A 22,631-nucleotide genomic window follows, 5' to 3' on the forward strand; every position below is an offset into this window, starting at 1 on the left:
ATCACACTGTTGTCTGAGTGTGTCAGAGTTTATACTGGCCTGTAGAGAAATTGCTCATCTTTTGCATTATTTGATAACCTAGCATGACTAGAGTATGTCTCCCTCAATACATTCAAGAAAATTTGCAGTTTTGACCATGAAAATCCATTTGAAATGCTAAGAATTGTGCCGTTTTCTGTTTTCTAAGTTTTTGGTTGTCAGAATAGCCGGACACTGGGAGGAAAATTAATGAACAAATGTGCACAGGTAGGCATAGGCTGGGGGAAAACAAGGCACTAAGTGGATCTAGAAAGAAGAGGTTGAAGGCACATAGTAGGCTGTATCAGAGCTTTGGTCTTCTGGATTTTCCCCTGCCTGTTAATCATCCTGCCACCTACCATGCCCTTCTTCAAAATCCCTTTTCAGGTTGATTTCCCCTTTGCTTTTTTAAATTTTATTTTACCTTTCCTTACTTCAACAACCGAACCATTAGTCCAACACGTCTGATTTGACCAAGCTTATTATTTCCCTACCCACCACCTGTCCCATCCTCTCCTATTTTTCTGCCTCCATTTCATCAACCAAATTTGAAAATTCCAAGTTATTTTTTACCCTCTCTCTCTCTCACTTCTCCCACCCCTACCTCACACTCAGTTGCTTGCCCGGTCCTTTTAGTGTTCATTCAGCTAGGAATTTCTTCCCTTTCTACTAAGGCTAAGCTCTGAAGCTACATTTTTTTGGTTTTGGCAGATCTGATCATCCCCCTGCACTGGAAAATTGGAGTCAATCATTTGTTTCCTTTCCCTGCCTCCCACATAACTTTCTTTTCTTATAATTCTTATTATTGTTTGTTGTTTCCAGACCTATTTTCCCTACTAGGTTAAAACCTTTTTGATACTGGACGATGTATCTCACTGATTATTTATCCTCTGTACTAACCACATAGGAGATAACTCTATAAATCTTATGGAATGGATATGAGTAAATATTCAGGCTTTATTATACCTATCACTTTGTGGATGTTTTCTTATGTTGCAACTGGACAGTAGGTTAATTAAGTATATATTACTGAGAAGACTATTTTGGAGCCAGAAGTCTCCTGGCATGCTTATAGAATCTGGTGACCTGAGATTCTGTGACCTTTTGCTTTCACTTTAGAAAGTTTGTGGTGTTTCTTAAGTACAAGTCCCACAGAATCTAGAATCCTTGATGTATAAGTGTTTTTGTTCATCCCTATCAGAAAATTTATTTTTCAAAAGCTACTTTTCTTTTACTTGAATTTTACATAATAACTTGTAGAAATGTAGTCATTCACTGCATAGCATGTTATTAAAGTAGGCCATCAGCAAACATGGCAGAGTAATAACCTCTAAAAATCCTCTCCTCCATCAAGGCAATGAGGAAAACTGGCAAAAATTGTCAGAATAAACTTTTTCAGAACTGGAAATTAACCAAAGGCTTACAGCAATCTAGGGAGCATTTATTCAAGAAAAATGGCTGAATCTCAAAGAATTGTCATGATGAAACCTGTCTAGTGGTTCACTGGATTACCCCACCTGCAAGGCTATGTTTATTTGACCTGTCTTGGAGCTCTCCTGAGTGCAGAAAGCCTTTCTCCAAGGGCTTTTGTGAAAAAAAAAATTAGAGGCAATTGATTAACTTTGCTGCTGTCTAAGGCAGTAGATAACCATTGGGGGTAACAATATGCTGACCAAAAAATATAAAAGGAAAGCCTGGGGAATGAGATGTCCATAAGAGTTTTGAAAAGCTTGGTCATATTCCTGGAATCTAGAAGGATGAATCGGGCTTTGTACATGCTCAGGAAAGACTTGAGAAGGCCCTAAGCTCTCACTTTTGGTTGACTTTGAGCTCTGCACAAGCAGAAAGTGAAGGGTAAGGCAGTGTTGTTAGGTGCCTGGCTGAGTATTGAAGACATTCCCTAACATACACACAGAGCCCCTTGGCAATGACTGGAAGACATTTGGTTCCAGGCATTTAAGAAAATCTTTGCCCAATTATTAGCTGACCACTAAGCTAAAAAAGCAGAGACTTCATTTGCTACACACAACAAAGAATGTAGACTTTACAGAATTACCTCACTAAGCAAACAGAAAACTCACTGAGCAAACAAACAATAACAATTACAACAAACAGCAACAACAACCCTGCAGAGCATGGAGAACCCAATTCCAGTGTTTCCACATTATATTATTTAAAATGCCCAGTTTTCAATAAAAAGTTATGACATGCAAAAACAAAGAAACAAACAAGAAAGTATGGTCCATATCAGGTAAAACAATAGTTAAGAGAAACTCTCCCTGAGGAAGACCAGACATTGTATTCACTAGACAAAGACTTTAAATCAGTTATTTTAAATATACTAAAAAAGCTAAAGGAAACCTTGTCTAAAGAACTAAAGGAAAGTATGAGAATTATGTTTCACAAATAGAGAATGCCAATAAAAACATTAAAATCATTAAAAAGAATCAAATAGAAATTCTTGAGGTGAAAAGCGCAATAGTGGAAATGAAAATTTCACTGCCTCAACAGCAGATTTGAGTGGGCAACAAAGAATCAGTGGACTTGAAGTTAGGTCAACTGAGATTATCCAGTCTGAGGAAAAGAATGAAAAAGAATGAAGGAAAATGAACAGAGCCTAAGAGAATTGATAGAACACCATCAAGCATACCAACATAAACATAATGGTAGTTCCCAAAAGAAGAGTAGAGACAGAATGGACAGAAAGAATATTTGCTGAAATAATGGCAGAAAATTTCCCAGATATGGTGAAAAAACACTCATCTACACATCCAAAAAGCTCAACAAACTCCAAATAAGATAAATTTGAGGATATCTACACTTAGACACATCATAACCAAACTCTTGAAAGTCAAAATCAATGACAGTATTCTAAAAGTGGCAAGATCTCACATGCATGAAATCCTTGTAAGATTAACAGCTAATTTTTATCAGAATCCATGGAGACCAGAAGACACTGAGATAGCATATTTCAAGTACCAAAAGAAAAACACTGTCAACCAGCAAAACCACTCTTCACAAATGAAGAAGTTAAATTCTGAAATAAACAAAAACTGAGAGAACTCATGGCTTGTAGACCTGCCTTATCAAAAATACTAAAGGGAATCTTTTAGGCTGAAATGAAAGAACCCTAGACAGTACCTCAAATTCACATAGGAGATAAAGACCAGGGAATTGGGTGTGGCTCAGCTGATAGAGCATCCATCTACCATGTGGAGGGCCCAGCGTTCTATCCTCAGGGCCTCCTGACCCATGCACAGTATGGCTGCTGCGTGCAAGGAGTGCCGTGCCATGCAGGGGCATCCCCGCATAGGGGTGCCCCACACGCAAGGATTGTGCCCTGCAAGGGGAGCCACCCTCCATGAAAAAAAAGTGCAGCTTCCCCAGGAGTGGTGCTGCACACACGGAGAGCTGATGCAGCAAAATAATGCAAAAAAAAGAGATGCAGTTTCCCAGTGCAACAGGATAATGCAAGTGGATGCAGAAGAACACACAGTGAATGGGCAGACACTGGGGAGGGGAGGGGGATGAAGGGGAGAGGAATAAATAAAAATGAATCTTAAAAAAAAAGACCACCGGTAAAACTACATTTGGAAATATAAAACACAGTATACATGTGTTTTTGTTTGTGACTTTTTTCTCCCATCTCTTAAAGCACAACTGCATAAAGCAATAATTATTATTAAAGTAAATGGAACAGTGTGAAGCTTGTTGTCCTTCAGAACTTGTAGAAGCTAATTCTTAATTCACCAAGCTGCAGTATTTGTAGTTCTTTAAATAGGCAGCAAAGGGACGTGAAACGCACATCAAACTGAAGTCTGTTTCAGTTTTTTTAAGGCAAGAAAAATGGTAGTTTATGAACAATAAAAAAAGATTGCTGTCACCATCCCAATCTTGTATCTCTCTCTCCATTATTTTTTCATCTTGTCCCCCTTCTCCCTTTTTTTGTTCTTTGGTTTTGAGTACCCGTGGAAGGAAGTTTGCTAGATGCAGGAAGAGTGAGATTGAGTCTAGAAATTGGAAACACTTTACTAAAAGCACATCAAACAGCAGAACACCCCAAGCTGGTAATGGGAACATGAGAAAAATTGGTTCAGCAACATAAATAAAAATGATAGGAAAAAAAACATTGCTGCTGGTGAGAAGGGATTGTGTTAGAAATGAGATTTCATTTCTGTGCCTCAGCCACTTGCCAGACTGCTTCTTAACCTCTCTAGTTCTTTTCTCCTTGTATAGGATACATTCCTTTTTTTTTCTTTTTAATTTGTTTTATTTTTAAAGAAGGTTTAGTTTACATAAATGTTGCATAAAAATATAGGATTGTCATCTTTACAATATTTTTATGGGAACTATTTTTTAAATTAAAATTAATAGATCACAAGAAATATAACATAAAAAAACAAAAAACATAAGAGGTTCCCTTATAACCCACTCTCTACCCCCCACCACATCATTTTTGTAAATTGTATTTTTTCAAATATATACGCCACAAAAAAGTTACATTAAAAAATATAAGAGGTTCCTGTATACCCCCACCCCCCCACCTCACTCCTCCCACAACAACCTCCCTCATCATTGGGACACATTCGTTTTTTATCCCAGACCCACTTATTATAATCTCTCCATGTCCCTGCACTTTGATTCTGTTAATCCCATCTTCTATTCTGGTTTTCATTTGTTTCACACATGCAGCTTTGACTCAGGGCTGGCTGTGGCTCAACACACTGAATTCTGGGCGTTTACCTCCTAAGAATAGAATCAGGAAGAATAGAGACTGTAATGACCTTCTTGCTGAGCTAGCAAGTTCTGAGAAGGAGAGAAGAGCAAGAGTAAAATTCTTTGAATTCCATTTTGGTCAGAGCCATCACAAATGAAGAAAGGCAGCTTTCACAGGCTTTAAGGGGCTGTCCTAATTTGACCAGATAGCTGGTCAGTGACTCACTGAGACAGGGTTGGCAATAGAGAAATATTTTTCCGGCCAGTACTAAACATAGATACAAGGCTTATATGCATACATACTGTACATTCAGTTAATGCCACCCTTCCTTACCATACCAGGACAGTACCACAGAGGCTCCTTCTCTTCCCCATTCCTCACAAGCTGCATTCTCTTTCTGGGCTACACACAGTGTTCACTTTTACTTGATTTCTTCCTCCTGTGAGGGGTAGAGGTACACAGTGTGATTTATCCTGTCTGGGTCCACCACCTCCTGGGGATGGCCTGACCTGGGTGATCATTTTTAGCCTGGCATTTCCTGGGCATGGGCCCGAGCCTGAGGCCAGTGGCAGAGAGGTGAAGAAAGCACAGGCTCCCTAGCAGATACATCGGTGGTGAGTTTTCACTGAGGAATGAAATGGCTGTCTGATTTATAACTTCTTTAGCGTAGAAATACTGCAGGCACTGTAATCTTAATGATTAAAACTCATTGAGGGGAAAGGCTAATTAAACCCCTAAAAGACTGGAATTCTGTTATATGTTTCAAGAAAGGCAGTATACTTGGGCAGCTGTGTGTTTTTTTTTTAATTTAATTTTTTAATTAAATTGTCCTTTTTTTTAAAGACACATAGATCACAAAAAAATGTTACATTAAAAAATTTAAGAGGTTCCCACATACCCCACCTCCCACCCCCCACTCCTCCCACATCAACAACCTTTCATCATTGTGGCACATTCATTGCATTTGGTGAATACATTTCGGAACACTGCTGTACCACATGGATTATAGTTTACATTGTAGTTTACACTCTTCCCCCAGTCCATTCAGTGGGTTATGGCAAGATATAAAATGTCCAGCATCTGTCCCTGCAATATCATTTAGGACAATTCCAAGTCCTGAAAATGTCCTCACATATCATCTCTTTTTCCCTCTCCCTGCCCTCAGCAACTACCTAGGCCACTTTCTCCAGATCAATACTGCAGTTTCTTCCATTCTAAGTCACAATAATTTTATAGTAGAGTACCAGTAAGTTACTCTAATTCATATTTTATTCCTCCATCCTTGGACCCTGGGTTGGTGATGTCCACTCCACCTCTATATCGAGAGGGGACTTAGATCCCACATGGTTGATGGATGCGATTCTCCTGCTTGGAGTTGTAGGCACTCTTGGTTCCCTGGTGTGGTGATTAACCATTTCACTTCCCTGTTAATTAACCCGAGTAAGTCCAACAAACTGGAGAGTAGGAGTTGCAACTCTGCTGAGGCTCAGGGCCCAGCTGGCACATGGGCAGTCCAGAGATTCAATTCCCCTGAGTATATACCATCCCCAGCACCAACCATGAGTTCAATAAAAGTGACAGAAGATGCATGTGTGGAAAGGTCACATCTGAGTCCAACTCCATCACACTCAGGAGCACAAATTCCAAAGTAGGGCCCACTGACAAGGCATTGAACTCCAGAGCCAATTGGGATGGCTGTGTTTTAAAACGTGCTTCAACAAATTATAACTCCAACTTCCAACTAAGTATTTTGAGTGGGTGGACTTGCTTTCATGATCAGATTAGACTCATTAATATTTAGGAACAATTATTTCTATGAAAACAGCATGCTCCTGCCTTGAATAACAAAAATTTGTCCTTTCAAATGAGTTAACCATATCCCATGGTGCCATTTGCACAGGAAACTCTTCCCATAAGGTTATTAGTGGTTACTTTAGGAGAGTTCATGTAACTAGCTACTCATAGCCACAAAAGAACAAGAGTAAAATTCTTTGACTGTTCTCTCTGAGCTCTTCTCCCAATAGGCACTGGGGAGCCTCCAGAGCTGAGAGAAGAAGGTATGTGTTGAGTGGCTTGGCTTAGAATTTGAAATACATTTTCTCATAAAAATAGCACCACAAACTGAAATATACTGTCTGTTTTATTTTTCTGATTACAAGTTAATATAGGCTTTTGTGGACTGGTTTGGGAACTAATTTAAAATCTAGAATATTATTTCTCTCAGAAAATTACTTGCAAAGAACTTTTGAAATAGAACCCCTTCATAAGTCAGTTTTGACTCTTTCAGCAGATCCTCTCCTCACAGGTGGGTACAAAAGGGAATTTTTTTTCAAACACTCATTAGCAGTTTATTTCCATTGGAAATGAACACTGAACTATACAACTCTGTTTTCTACATTAATGAGGCGTAACATCCCCATATTGTACTATCTCTTATCACAGAATGACTTATTTGGGAGTGTTTCAAGCACTGGGAAAAGAAAACTGAGGTGGCTTAATGCTGCTGTATTTCAGCAGTTGAATATTTTAATTATTTATCTGTGTCTTTGGTGTGAATTGTTTTTGGTGTGTTTTTGTTTGATTGTTTGTTGTCTTTTTGTTTGGGCGTTAAGTCTTTGGCACCATATAGTGTTATTGTTTCTCCCAAAAGGATGTTTATGTAACTTTTAAAAGAGACATGTTCAGTGCTGTAAATATGTTGGCTCCTGGCAGTACTGAGAGGCTGAGCCTTTGCTCAGGGCAGCCTCCTCTCTGTGTGGTGAAGAGACACTATTTTTATATTGCTGTCCGTGTAGGGCTGGGAGCCTCCCTAGACCAGCTGGGAATTGTCCCCTAGATCCAATATTTTTTCTTATCAAATCTTATGGCTCGACTCATCTACTTATTGAAATGGATGTTGTAGTCTAGGTTACTATTTTTATCATATGAAATGGAATAAAATTGAATAAAATGCAGGATATAATATTTTTTTAAAAAAATCAATTGGCCATAGATGGATGTATTTATTTCTGAACTCTCAATTCAATTCTGTATTTGGTCTTTATGTCTACCCTTGTGTCAGTACTGTGTTGTTTGAAAACTGTAGCTTTGAAAACTGTAGCTTTGTAATAAGTTTTAAAATTGGAAAGTATGAATCCTCTGCCAACTTCATTCTTCTTTTTCAAAATGTTTTTGGCTATTTTGGGCCCCTTAATCTTCCATATAAATATGATGATTGGCAGTTCCATTTCTGCAATGAAGACTGTTGGAATTTTGATTGGGATTGCTTTGAATCTGTAAATCTCTCTGGGTAGAATTGATGTCTTAACAATATTTAATCTTCCATTCCATGCGTACAGAATGTCCTTCCATTTGTTTGTTTCTTCTTTAGTTTGTTTCAGCAATATTTTGTAGTTTTCAGTGTACAAATCTTTTATGTCCTTGCTTGAATTTATTCCTAGATATTTTATTTTTTTAGTTGCTATTGTAAAAGGAATATTTTCTTAATTTCCTCCTCAGATTTTTCATTACTAATATATAGATATACTATTTATTTTTGCATGTTGATCTTGTAATTGCCATTTTGCTGAATTCCTTTATCAGCTCTTACAGCTTTGTTATGGATTTTTCAGGATTTTCTCTATATAGAATCATGTCATCTGCAAATAGGGAAAATTTTTACTTCTTCCTTTCCAGTTTGGATGTCTTTTCTTTCTTTTTCTAATCTAATTGTTCTAATTAGCACTTCCAGTACAAGTTGAACAGCAGTGGTGAACATCGTCATCCCTGATTTGTTCCCGATTTTAGGGAAAAAGCTTTTAATCTTTTACAGTTGAATATGATGTTGGTTATTGGCTTTTCATATATACCCTTTATTATTTGAGACAGTTCCCTTCTATTTCCAGTTTTCAGAGTTGTTTGTCTTTTTTTTAAATCAAGAAATGTTGTTGGATTTCGTCAAATGACTTTTCTTTATCAATTGAGATTATCATGATTTTTCCTTCATTATGTTAAAATGGTATATTACATTGATTGTTATTTTTATATTGACCCCCCTGCAAGTGCAGTGCTGGGATAAATCCCACTAGGATAAATCATGGTGTATAATTTTTTTTATTGTGCAATTGTATTTAGTTTTGTAGCATTTTGTGAAGGATTTATATATATATATTCGTAAGGGATATTGGTCATAATTTTCTTGTGATGTCTTTATCTGGCTTTGGTTTTAGGGAAATGCTGGTTTCTTGGAATGAGTTAGGATGTATGCCTCCTCTTTGGTTTTGTGGATGAGATTTAAAAGTGTTCATTCTTTCTGAATTCTTAGTAAATTCACTAGTGGCACCATCTTGTCCTGGACTTTTCTTTGTAGTAGGATTTTTGTTGTTGTTCTTTTTTCATCTGAGAATCTCTTTATTTCTCTTTCATTCTTGTTTAATGCATTTTTAAAAATGTATTGAAGTGTATCACTCATACATAAACAATAAATGTATAATAATAGTTGTGAACTTACAAAACAAATATATATAATATTATACAGGGCTCTCATATCTCACCCTACCACCAATGCCTTGCATTGTTGTAAAACATTTTAAACTAATGATTAAAGAGTATCCTCAAAATATTACTACTAACCAAATTATTTTCTCTCAACCCACCTATTATTATTATTTTTATATCATTTATGAACCTGCATAAAATATATATGTGTAGTAAAAGTTGTGAACTTACCAAGCAACATGCATAACATCATTCCGGGATCCCATACATCAACCCACCACCAACACCTTGCATCGTTGTGAGACATTTGTTACAAATTATGAGAGAATATTGTCAAAATCTTACTATTAGCTGTAGTCCTCATCTTACATTTGGTGTATTTTCCCCCAACCCATCCTATTATTATTTTTAAAATATATTTTTATGACACTAGTTGTAAACTTACAAAACTATAATGCACATGTGCAGAATTCTCATACAACACCCCTCTATCAACACAGTACACTGTGCTGGAACATTTGTCACACATTATGAGGTAATATATGATCTGACTATTACCACCAACCATGGTCCATCATGTACATTTGGCGTACTTTTTCCATATTCCCCCACTATCAACATAGTACATATTTGACATAGATGCTTGACTATTACATTATTACTGTGAACCACAGTCCTTATGTCCCTCCAGTTGTATTTTACCCATGCTTCTCCACATTCCCACCTCCCTGCAATAGTGATGTGCATCTTCTCTAGTTCACAAAAGACACTCTAGTGTCTGTACCATCAACTACAATTCTCATCCACCTCTGTGTTTACTGTGTTATTCAGTCCCTAGATTATTCTTTAGCTTTCTGTCATTTGGCATTTATATCCCTAGACTACGCTTTTCAGCCACATTTCCATTTATAAACCAGCTGTTACTCACTATAATGCATTACCATCCACTCTATACATTTCCACACTTTTACAGTAAAATTAATTAAAGCTTCTGCATACATTAAACATCAGTAGTCCATCTCAGCCCTCCTCTTATCTCCTTTAAGACTCCACCACCTATCACCATGTCTTGAAGATATTTTCCTACCAGAAGCTTTATGTTTCTTACTTTTTTTTTTTTAAAGATTTATTTTTATTTATTTAATTCCCCTCCCCTCCCCTGGTTGTCTGTTTTCTGTGTCCCTTCGCTGCATCTTGTTTCTTGTTTCTTTGTCCGCTTCTGTTGTCGTCAGCGGCACGGGAAGTGTGGGCGGCGCCATTCCTGGGCAGGCTGCTCCCTCCTTCGCGCTGGGCGGCTCTCCTTATGGGTGCACTCCTTGCGCGTGGGGCTCCCCTACGCGGGGGACACCCTACGTGGCGCGGCACTCCTTGCGCGCATCAGCACTGCGCATGGGCCAGCTCCACACGGGTCAAGGAGGCCTGGGGCTTGAACCGCGGGCCTCCCATGTGGTAGATGGACGCCCTAACCACTGGGCCAAAGTCCGTTTCCCTGTTTCTTACTTTTATATTTAGTTTTTTATTCATTTTGAGTTAACTTTTGTATAAGGTATGAGATAGGGGTCCTTTTTCCTTCTTTTGCCTGTGGATATCCAGTTCTCCCAGCACCATTTGTTGAATGTGTTCTGCCTGAGCTGAGTGGATTTGACAGGCCTAGTCAAAAGTCACTTGACCATAGATGTGAGGGTCTATTTCTGGACCATCAGTTTGGTTCCATTGGTCTATGTGTCTATCTAAATGCCAGTACCTTGCTGTTTTTAGCGCTGTAGCTAGGTAATATGATTAAAAGTCCAAAAGTGAGAGTCCTCCAACTTTGCTTTTCTTTTTTAAGATGTTTCTGGCTATTCAGTATACATTACCTTTCAAATAAGTTTGATAATTGTGTTTTCCATTTATTTTTAAATGCTGGTGAAATTTTTATCAGGATTGCATTGAATCTATATATCAATTTGAGTACACTTGATATCTTAATGATATGTAGTCTTCCAATCCATGAGCATGGAATGTTCTTCCAATTATTTAGGTCTTTTTTAATTTCTTTTAACAATGAGTTGTAGTTTCTGAATATAGCTACTTTACATTCTTGGTTAAGTTTATTCTTAAATATTTGGGTTTTATCTGTTATATTTTATTTTCACCACTCTTTTGACACTTTTAGTTACTTTTATTGATATAATCTTAATTTCTAGACTCCTTTCCATACCTCTCTCTCCTGTCTTTTCTTTTCAGGTGGTAGCACATTCTTTAGTATCTCCTGCAAAGCCAGTCTCTTTTTTAAAAACTCTCTCAGTTTTTGTTTGTCTTTGAATATTTTAAACTTGTCAAAATTTTTGAAAGACAACCTTGCTAGATATAAGATTCTTGGCTAGAAGTTTTTGTCTTGCGGTATCTTAAATATATCATACCACAGTCTTCTTGCCTCCATGGTTTCTGACGATAAATCGGCACTTAATCTTATTGAGTTTCCCTTATACGTTATGCATTGCTTTTCTCTTGCTCTCAGAATTTGCTCTTTGTCTTTGGCATTTGACATTCTGATTAGTATGTGTATCAGAGTTAGTTCAGATTTATTTGGATGGGTGTATGTTTTACTTCTTGGGCATGGCTATCTATGACCTGCAATAGGGTTGGGAAATTTTCTACCATTATTTTTTTCAAATATTCCTTCTACCCCTTTTCCCTTCTCTTCTCCTTCTGGGACACACTTGACACGTATATTTTCATGTCTCTTGTTGTCATTTAGTTCCCTGAGACCTCATTCGATTTTGTCCATTCTTTTCTTCATCTGTTCTTTTGTATGTTCACTTTCAGAGGCCATGTCTTCAAGCTCACCAATCCTTTATTCTGCCTCCTCGAATCTGCTATTATGTGATTCTACTGTATTTTTAATTTCATTTATTGTACTTTTCATTCCCATAAGATCTATTTTTCTATGTGTGCTTTCAAATTCTTCTTTGTGTTAATTCAATGTCTTCTTAATATCCTTAATGTCTTTAGCCATCTCATTGAATTTATTAAGGAGATTTGTTTGAACATCTAAGATTAGTTGTCTCAACTCCTTTATGTGATCTGGAGGCTTATCTTGTTCCTTTAATTGGGCCATATCTTCCTGTTTCTTGGTGTGGATTGTAATTTTTTGTAGACCTTGGCATCTGGCTTACTAGGTGTATTATTCTGAGTTTCTCTCTTTAGTTTAGGACTTTCTTGCACATTCTCCCTTGCCAGTTGTATAGTAGGAGCCAAGGATTAGTTGGTGCTGTAAACTGTGGAGGCTCACGCTGCCCTCATTGCCCCAGGGACGAATGAAGCTTCTCCAAACTTTCTCCTTTGCCAGGGTTAGGGACAGAGTCACAGCCGTGTGTAATAATACAAGTTGTGCAGGCCTAGACTAGTTGCCCAGAGACACTGATGAAGCTTCACACCCTTTTCTCCCCTGCCTGGGGTGGGGATGGATCTGCAGGTGTGGGCAGCATTCTATGCAGTGCAGGTCCAAGATGACCGTATTTGCCCTGGTAGACTTACGTATATTTAGCCTTTGCCAGCTGAATGTATCTGTAGTTACCCAGAGAGCCTAGTACAGGGCCCACCAACTTCCTCCCTGTTAGAGGGAGGCCTGAAGCCTAGGCTAGGGCTGCAGGCTGATCTGGGTGAAAGCAACTGCTCTCTTCTGTCACTGTGATTTTCAGTCATCCCAGTTTCCCCTCACGTTGGGGACAGAGTTAAAATGGTGGCTACTAGCCTCTTTCCGACTTGGACAGGTTCAAACTTCAGCTGTTCTTAGGGTTCTTAGAGTATACTTTAGCCTGCTGAATTTACTAATCAGTAGTTGAAGTTGGTGCCCAACGATCTCTTCCTTCCCTGTTTTTGGGAAGTGGAGCTTCCAATTCTGGCCACAGAATAGCTCCCAAGGCAGCTTGTGCCATCAGAGGAGGATGGGCACCGGCCTCCATGGTGTGAAATGCTCTACTCATGAAACTTCTCTGCCTATGGGTAGTCTCCTCCTTCCATTCTTTCAGGGATGTTGCAGGATGCTCTTCTGGTCTCCTGGAGCCCCCAGACAGGTGCTTCAGATAGTTCCATGTGATTTACTAACAGCCCCATAGTATGAGCTGACTCTAGGAGTTCCTTACTCTGCTGCCATCTTGCTGATTGTCCTATACAAAAGGGAATTTAACTCATCCCACATTAAATGGCAATGCATTCTGAAAGTGTGGCCTGTGAACTGAGATTTAATTATACTTTATTAGGTTTCTTTATTTTGAGAGGCAACCAGAGTCATCTGTGAATCCCAAGAACAAGTTATATTTGTTTGTCTCAAGATTCTTCTTTGTTGAAACCATTTGTGAATAAAGTGACAAGAACAATATAAAAACTTCTACTCTTCCAGCTAAAATATTACCATTTTCACAGTTGTATTGTCTTTCAGGCTTGTCACAGCCATTTCTAAGACACTGGCTTCCAAAAGCATCATAATATAAACTTCATAATATAATCCTTTTGACGTGGGCAGGAGGCAGGTATGCAAATATTGTTGTATCACCTTGAATGGCTCATGCTAGGGGAAGCTCAATAAGCAACTATTTACAGAGAAGGCCACATGTAGAGAATGATTTTGAAGGAACTGTGGCCAAATGATTATTCAGAGATTATGCCAAATGAGACCATAAGAAAGGGAAAGTCAAAAGAGATGGTCAAGAAGAAATCCCTCTACTAAAGGATTTTAGGGACTTGTGGGTATCTTTCTTCCTCAAGGAAAAAGATTTGCTTCTATTACTAGTTTAGCAGATGATCTTTCATCCTCAGGGCAAAGGTAATAGCCAGTAACCACAGAAGCAAGCCCCCCTCTATTAAATTTGGCTAAGGTTTCTTTCCTTGTCTTTCAGTTTTATCCAAGTATGAAAACCAAATTACTATTTTCACTGACTACCTAGAGGAATTTCCAGATACAGATGAACTGGTATGGATCTTAGGGAAGCAGCATCTTCTTAAAACAGGTGAGTTTGGGGAGCATTTGTCTACAAGAATCCAAATGAGTTGGGCACCTGAAGTTACTGATCTATACTTTTTTCCTCTTTGGATTATCAGAGCATTGCCTTAATCAGTGTTAAGGCTACTCAGAGGTAGATTTACCTTATAGCCAACAGAAATTATAACTTAGGCCCCTTGTTTGCAAGCTCCCTTTCTGAGACCTTGAGAGGTTCTAGCAGTGTATTCTAATGGATATGGGTTTTTGTCCACTTTGCAAAAGGAAGATTTAAAAAAAAATTTTAATAGGGAAATCTCCAAATTCTGTAAGCCTCAGGTTTCAAAACACATGGGCCAACTACTGGTGTCACTAATCAATATCTCAGTCTTTGGTGACTGGACTATATATCTCTAATATCTTTCATATCCTTTTTTGTCTAGATAGAAATGCTACCACCCAGGGGACTTCTAAATAGCCCGTGATGGTCAGAAACAGTATTAGACACCAAGGAGTCTTTTATTTTATCCTTTTGCTGACTGTAGCACTGAGTTTGTTCTGGCTGCGTACAGAGCTTTTATTCACTGCAGTTGGATGGAAAGGAGGCTTGAAACTTCTTCCTTACCCTCACCTTCTTTTAGATTGGGAAAGACCTTTCAGCCTAAAACTGCTAATGAGCGGGATTTCAGATAAACCCTGAGCTCAGAAAGAAGCCGCTCTGAAGCTAATAGCAGTCTGAAGAGAGATCCTCTTCAGAAGCTCTAGCATGAAAAGAGGAACAGGAAGAAGCTGATCAGAAGGGCAAGAGAGGAAGTTAAGCATTTTCTGGCTCCTCCTTACTTTGGCTTCTTTGTTTTGATTGTAGAATTGTGAACAATAGAGAGATCCCAGGGCTGGTAATTAGGAGCCTTTTTGTATTCAGACTCTTCTCCAAGCTCAGAAAAGTCACTTTATTTTTCAGGATCTTAACTTTCTTCACCAGTAAGGAAAATGAAAGGATTGGAGATTCTCTCTTCTAGTTCTGCATTCCATGATAATATGAATCCCCAGGTGCCAAATATGCCCACATTCAAATGTTTAGTTGAGAAATCCCTTCCAAAGTGAAACTATTATTAAAATGTCTACACCACTGCCCCCAGCCTTTCTAGCATATAGGCGCACTGAAAAGAGTAGAGAATGTTAAAGGGAGTGAATGGTGTGAACTTTTGGGAGGAAGGGTGTTAATAACAGGTCACATTTGTCACTTACTGCAACCCAGACACCATTAGCATTTTACATGTATTATCTTATTGAATACTTACAATGACTCTTTGAAGTGGGTGCTATTATTTCACCCATTTAACAAATGAGGAAACTGAAGCTCAGAGAGGTTGTGACAAAGCACATGGCTGGTAAGTAGCAGAGTCAGGGTTCAAACCCAGGCAGAGTATAAGTCTAGAACTCTTACCTTAACCATTATACATCTACTTCCCAATATGTGATAGGCACTAGGCACATGAAGAGGAGGGAAAATCCAAACAGATTTACTTTCTGATTTGTTCAAGGGAAAGACAGGGAAAAAAAATAGAAAATATTGGCTGAAATGTAAAATTTCCTTTTCTTTTTTCAATGTGCAATGGCTATGAGTTCTATACAGGATACAAATATGGGTGTGTTGGGAAGAAGGAGAGAGAAGACTACGAAAGACAGAACCACATCAATTTATTGATCTTTTACTCCACTCAAGTCCTTTATCATGATTTTTCTTAAACTACCTGAGAATTAAATATTAATACTCAAATATGTAAATAAACCAAGACTCAGAGGTAATTAAATTATTTGTCCAAAGGTCCACATGATGGAATATGAAAGGTTTTTGACAACTATATATAGAGTAAAAGATCAATAAATTATAGTTGCTGTTTTTTAAATGTTGAAATTATTTATAACAATTTTAATTTACACATTGAAAATTTTAAAAATTATGTGTCTACCACGTGAAGGCACAAATTCAAAACAGTAATTAGTTTAATAAGAAGAACAATAACTTTGAGAGTGCAATGAAACCACTTGGTGTGGTAACAAAACACTGTTTTGGGGAGAACACCATGTGATTTGCACTCTTTCTAGTATTAGTGATAACTTTATTGTCACCTGTATTTTCTCTTTAGACTTCCCAAAAATCATCAGCACAACTTAGAATTGCTGGCAGTGGTTAAAGAGTTTGTATGTGACTGAAAAAGTTTTTTTTACTCTGTGAGGTTTAAACAAATATTAAATTCTCAGTATTTTTCTCAATTATTTTGCATAGTTTTTATCACTCTATAAGACTACAATAAATGATTAGCATATCCTGAAGGTAAAATATATTCTCTCTAAATATTTAATTTAATTACATGATTTATATATATATAGCTGTGAAAATAGTACCTTTTAGTAAATTTAAAATGTGCTTTCTTAATGTAGAAGAGGGTTTTGGCATTGAATCTGTGATACTTGAAAAGAAAACATAATACTTATGATTTGGCTTTATTTTAAATGTATAAAATAAATGAATGGATAACCATAATACAATAAAATGGTTTAATCTAAAAAAAAAAAAAAGAACCACATCAAAGGACAGATGGAAATGGGGAAGCCATTTTTGTAGCCATTAAAGTAAATTTATGTCATAAAATACAAGAAAACATGCTTTGAAAAAGACATAAAAACATTTATGATATTATACATCCATTGAAATTACAGTGCAGGTACACTGGACACTATGGATTAATTTCTTATAAACTTAATTTGCTTAGCAAGGAGATATACTTTTAAATTAAACATACAGATACAAACACATAACCTACTTTTAGATAACTGAGAGCAGGTACTGATAAGAGATCCAAACAACCGTCATTATTCGGGGACTGATTCCCTTGTTAGTGGGTTAACCAGGATCCTCTCTTTTCCTATTTTCTTTTGGCCATAACCCTGATCTGAGTACCTGCCAGGGCACTGAAACTCAATAAGAAGGAGACAGGAACCATCCGGCGTCATTGTACCAGTAGGTAGCTCAGTTTAAAACATAGGTGGGGGAAAATATCAAAATTATTTGGCTGAAATGAGATTGGGTTGCCTCTGAATTTCCCAAGCCCTTTAACAATGAAATAAACTGGTTACTTGAAAATGAGTTGATTTGCTGTTGGCCCCAAAATCAAAGGCAGATATTTCTAGATGGGATCTGGTGGTTTAATTTTAATTTTATATTTAATTACAGAAAAATCTAAGCTGTTGTCTGATATCAGTGCTCGTCTATGGTTTACATACAGAAGGAAATTTTCACCTATTGGTAGGTATATCATTTATTGTACTATTCTTTCTTTCTCATAGATAGGTTGCTTGGGGTATCAGTGACTTGACAAAAATCTCAAAATTAATAGTTCAGACTGGCGAAGAATTTGATCTAGGGGAGCAGGTAAGCTTCATAATGTTTCCAAAAAGTTTTGTTGCTGAAGTACTTCCTTATATATGATTCCATGTTGTTATTGTGCAATGCCAGATTATTTTTGAGCCCACATCCAATTGTTCAGTCACCAGATGCTATTACTTTTGTTATTTTTAAGAGCAAGGAAAAACCAAATAAACTATTTTTTTAATTAGAGAAGTTACAAGTTTATAGAAAAATCGTGCAGAAAATACAGATTTCCAATATAATCCCCTCACACACAGTTTTCCCTATTAACACTTTGCATCAAAGTAGTACCTTTGATACAATTGATGACAACAATATTATGATAATCGTGCTATTAACTATAGTCCATAGTTTACATTAGGATTCACTGTGTTGTACAGTCCTATGTCTTTTTATTAAATTTTTATTCTATCAATATATATGCAACCTAAAATTTCTCCTTTTAACCACATTCAAATATATAATTCTGTGCTATTAATTATGTTCATAGTGTTGTGCTACCATCATCCATTACCCAAACCTTTCGATTACCCAACCATTTCCAAGACCCCAAACAGAAAACTATCAATTAAACTTTAATGCCCCATTCATTACCCCCATGCCAATCTGTACTTTAAACTTCTGACTATGAATTTTATTTTTCTAATTATTTCATATCAGTCAGTTCATACAATATTTGTCCTTTTGTGTGTCTGGCTGATTCCACTCAATGTGGCATCTTTAAGGTTCATCAATCTATTGCCAGTTTCAGGACTTTATTCCTTTTTACAGCTGAATAATATTCCATTGTATGTATATAACACATTTTGTTTATCTGTTCATCTGTTGGTGGATAGTTGGGTTTCTTCCATCTCTTGTTAATTGTGAATAATACCACTCTGAACTTTGATGTGCAAATATCTGTTCGAGTCCCTGCTTTCAGTTCTTGTGTATATATCACTAGAAATGAATTGCCAAGTCATCTGTTAATTCTGTACTTAATTTTCTGAGGCAGTGCCAAACTATTTTTCCACCAATAGTGAATGTGTGTTCCTATTTCTCCATATCCTCTCCAACACTCTTGTAATTTCCCATTTTTAAAATAGTAGCCTTCCTAGTGGATGTGAAAAAATGTATGTTATTGTGGCTTTGGTTTGCATTTCCCTAATGACCAATGATGCTGAGCATCTCTTCATGTGACTTTTGGCCATTTGTTTATCTTCTTTGGAGAAATGTCTATTGAAGTCTTTTGCCCATATTTTAACTGGGTTGTTTATGTTAACAAGTTACAGGATTTCTTTATATATTCTGGATATTAAACCCTTATCAGATATGTGGTTTCCAAATATTTTCTCCCATTCTTTAAGTTGTCTTTTTACTTTCATGATGAAGTCCTTTGGTGCACAAAAGTTTTTAATTTTGATGAAGTCCTAATTATCTAGTTTTTCTTTGATTGCTTGTCCTTTTGCTGTAAAGTCTAATAAATCATTGTCTAACATGCTTCCCTATATTTTTCCAGGTGTTTTATAGTTTCGCTTCTTATACTTAGGTCTTTGACCCATTATGAATTAATTTTATATATGGTGTTGGGTGGGGGAGCTGCCTTCATTTATTACATGCAGATATCCACTTTTCCCAGCACCATCTGTTAAGGAGACTATTCTTTCCCCATTGAGTGGACTTGGCACCCTTATAAAAAATTATTGACCATAGAGGTGAAGGTTTATTTCTGAACTCCCAGTTTGATTCCATTGATCTTTATGTCCATCCTTGTACTAGTACCATACTGTTTTGATTACTATAGCTTTGTAATGAGTTTTAAAATCTTTAAGTGTGAGTCCTCCAACTTCGTTCTTCTTTTTCAAGATGGTTTGGCTATTTGGGACCCCTTAACCTTTCATACATATTTGATGATTGGCTTTTCCATTTCTAAAAAAAAAAAAGCTGTTGGAATTTTTATTGGGATTGTATTGAATCTGTAAATTGCTTTGGATAGAAGTGACATCCTAAAAATATTTAGCCTTACAATCCACGAACATGGAATATCCTTCCATTTAATTAGGTCTTTTTGGATTTCTTTTAGTGATGTTTTATAGTTTTCCATATATAAGTCCTTTACATCCTTTATTGAATTTATTCCTCAGTATTTGATTCTTTAAGTTGCTATTGTAAATTGAATTTTTTCTTCATTTCCTCTTCATATTGTTCATTTCTAATGTATAGAAACACTACTGAGTTCTCTGTGTTGATCTTACTCCCTGCTAATCTGCTAGATTCATTTATTAGCTCTAGTAGATTTGTTGTGTGTGTATTTTTTTTCAGGATTTTATGTATATAGAATCATGTAATCTGGAAACAGGGAAAGTTTTAATCCTTCCTTTCCAAGATGAATGCTTTTTCTTTTCTTTTTCTTGCTTAATTTTTCTGGCTAGAACTTCCTGGTCCAATATTAAATAACAGTAGTGACTGGTCATTCTTGTCTTGTTCCCAATCTTTGAAGGAAGTCTTTCAGTCTTTCACCATCAAGTATGTTGTTAGCTGTGGGTTTTTCATATATGCCTTTTATCATGCTAAGGAATTTTCCTTAGTTTTCTAACTGTTTTTTATTTATTTATTTTTTTAATGTTACATTAAAAAATATGAGGTCCCCATATACCCCCCACTCCCCTCACCCCACTCCTACCCCCATAACAACAACCTCCTCCATCATCATGAGACATTCATTGCATTTGGTGAATACATCTCTGAGCACTGCTACACCTCATGGTCAGTGGTTCACATCATAGCCCACACTCTCCCACAGTCCACCCAGTGGGCCATGGAAGGACATACAATGTCTGGTATCTGTCCCTGCAGCACCACCCAGGACAAGTCCAACCCCCGAAAATGCCCCCACATCTAAGTGTTTTTAATCAAGAAGGGGTACTGGATTTTGTCAGGTACTTTATCTGCCTCAATTAAGATGATCATGTGTTTTTTTTCCCTTTGTTCTATTAATATGGTGTAGATGTGGGCTATGGGTGGGAGGCTCTTTGTCTCTTCAGAGATAATCTTAACCTAAACTGTCTGTTCTGACTTGTGGGTGTGGAACGGTTAGAGGCTGCAGTCCTCTTCTTGGTGACCATGGCAATGACTCCAGTCCCAGGAGGCAATTTAGCAATGTGAACTCTATATACATACCAGTCAGTCCAGGGAAACTCTGATGGTGGTGATGCCAAAACTTAAGGGAACTTGGACTTGGCCTCAAATGGGAAATATAATATAGCCTGTGCATAAATTCAAAATCATCTAATTCTATATCCAAGTGTGCCTAGTCTCTAGAAATCCAGTTAAGTGATAGGGGCTTTGAATGTTGAGAAAGGATGTAAGACTGAATGTGTATTCAAGGTTGCATCCAGACAGAATGTGGGCAAGATGCTAATTCAAGCTCCCCTGAGGTGTGGGCAATATGTTAATTCAAAACCTACCTGGTACTCAGGCAAAGACTTAACTAACAAAGAAAGTAGTTTTCTTTGATAAAAGCACCATTTGCCTCCCCACCCTGTATAAAAGGAACTCAAAATTCTTGTTCAGGGCTCGGGCTTGAAACAGAAAGCTCTGGAGTCTGGTAGGCCGTCAATAAACCATTTTTCCTTCTCAAAATCATTCCTGAGTCCTGGCCTTTCTATACGCAAATAATTGAACCTCTCTCAAACTCTACAACAGTGTATTATATTATTTGATTTTTTTATGTTGAACCACCTTTGCATACCTAGGATAAATCTCACTTTACTATGGTGTATAATTCTTTTAATGTAGTGTTGGATTCAGTTTGCTAATATTTTGTTGTAGATTTTTATGTCTATATTCATAAGGCATATTGGTTTGTAATTTTCTTGTGGTGTCTTTATCTGGCTTTGGTATTAGGGTGATGTTGGCTTCATAGTGCGCCTTAAGGAGTGTTCTCTTCGATTTTTTTTTGAAAAGTTTAAATAGGATTAGTGTTAATTCTTTTTGGAATCTTTGGTAAAATTCACCAATGAAGCCTGGACTTTTCTTTGTTTTTATTACTGATTCAGTCTCTTGTTATTGGACTGTTGAGATCTTCTATTTCTTTTTGAGTCAGTGTATGTAGTTTATTTCTAAGAACTTGTCTATTTCATCTAGAACATCGAATTTGTTGGATGCAGCTGTTCATAGTATCTCCCTATAATCCTTTTAATTTCTTTGGTTTGGTAGTACTGTCCCCTATTTCATTTCTGATTTTAGCTATTTGCATCTGTTCTCTTTTTTTCTTTGACAGCCTACCTAAAGGTTTGTTGATTTTATTGATCTTTTCAAAGAACCAACTTTTGGTTTCATTGATTCTCTCTATTGTTCTTTATCTTCTCTTTCATTTAACTCTACTCTAATTTTTATTATTTTCTTCCTTCTGCTCACTTTGAGTTAATTGCTTTTCTTTTTCTACCCTCCAGTTGTGAGGTTCATTCACTGCTTTGGGATTTCTTTTTTTTGTTTTTTGTTTTTGCTCGTTTGTTTTGGATTTATTTTTTATTTTGTTATATCTTTTTTATTGAAGTATATCATTCATACATGAACATACATAAACAATAAGTGTATAGTAAAGATTGTGAACTTACAAAATAAACATACATAACATCACGCAGGGGTCTCATACATCACCCCTCCACCAACACTTTGCATTGGTGTGAAACATTTGTCACAAACTATGCAAGAGCATCGTCAAAATACTACCACCAACTATAGTCCTTATCTTACATTTCATGTATTTTTCCCCAAACTCACACTATTTAAAAAAAGAAATATATACATATATATTTGTTACAAATGTTGTGAACTTGCAAAACAATCATACAGATGTGTAGATTTTGCATACAACACCACATCATGATGAAACATTTATTACAGATTATGAGATAATATCATCAGACTATTACCACCAATCATGGTCCATAGCATATATTTGGCATACTTTTTCCATACACTTCCATTATCAATACAGTACAGCTTTGGCACTGATGCAAGAATATTATAGTATTGCTGCTACC

General features: G+C 36.8%; 1 protein-coding gene across 1 annotated transcript in view; it reads left to right on the plus strand.

The window, feature by feature from the left end:
* ATG4A (autophagy related 4A cysteine peptidase) overlaps positions 1-22,631 on the plus strand; it is an 80,442-nt gene that overhangs the window by 24,766 nt on the left and 33,045 nt on the right. Inside the window, exons 2-3 of the mRNA XM_004466341.5 lie at positions 14,092-14,202; positions 17,410-17,481. Of these exons, the coding sequence (XP_004466398.1) occupies positions 14,092-14,202; positions 17,410-17,481 (183 nt within the window). The remainder of the gene's footprint in view (positions 1-14,091; positions 14,203-17,409; positions 17,482-22,631) is intronic.

The sequence above is a fragment of the Dasypus novemcinctus genome, chromosome X, assembly GCF_030445035.2.
Source record: "Dasypus novemcinctus isolate mDasNov1 chromosome X, mDasNov1.1.hap2, whole genome shotgun sequence".
Classification (NCBI taxonomy): Eukaryota; Metazoa; Chordata; class Mammalia; order Cingulata; family Dasypodidae; genus Dasypus; species Dasypus novemcinctus.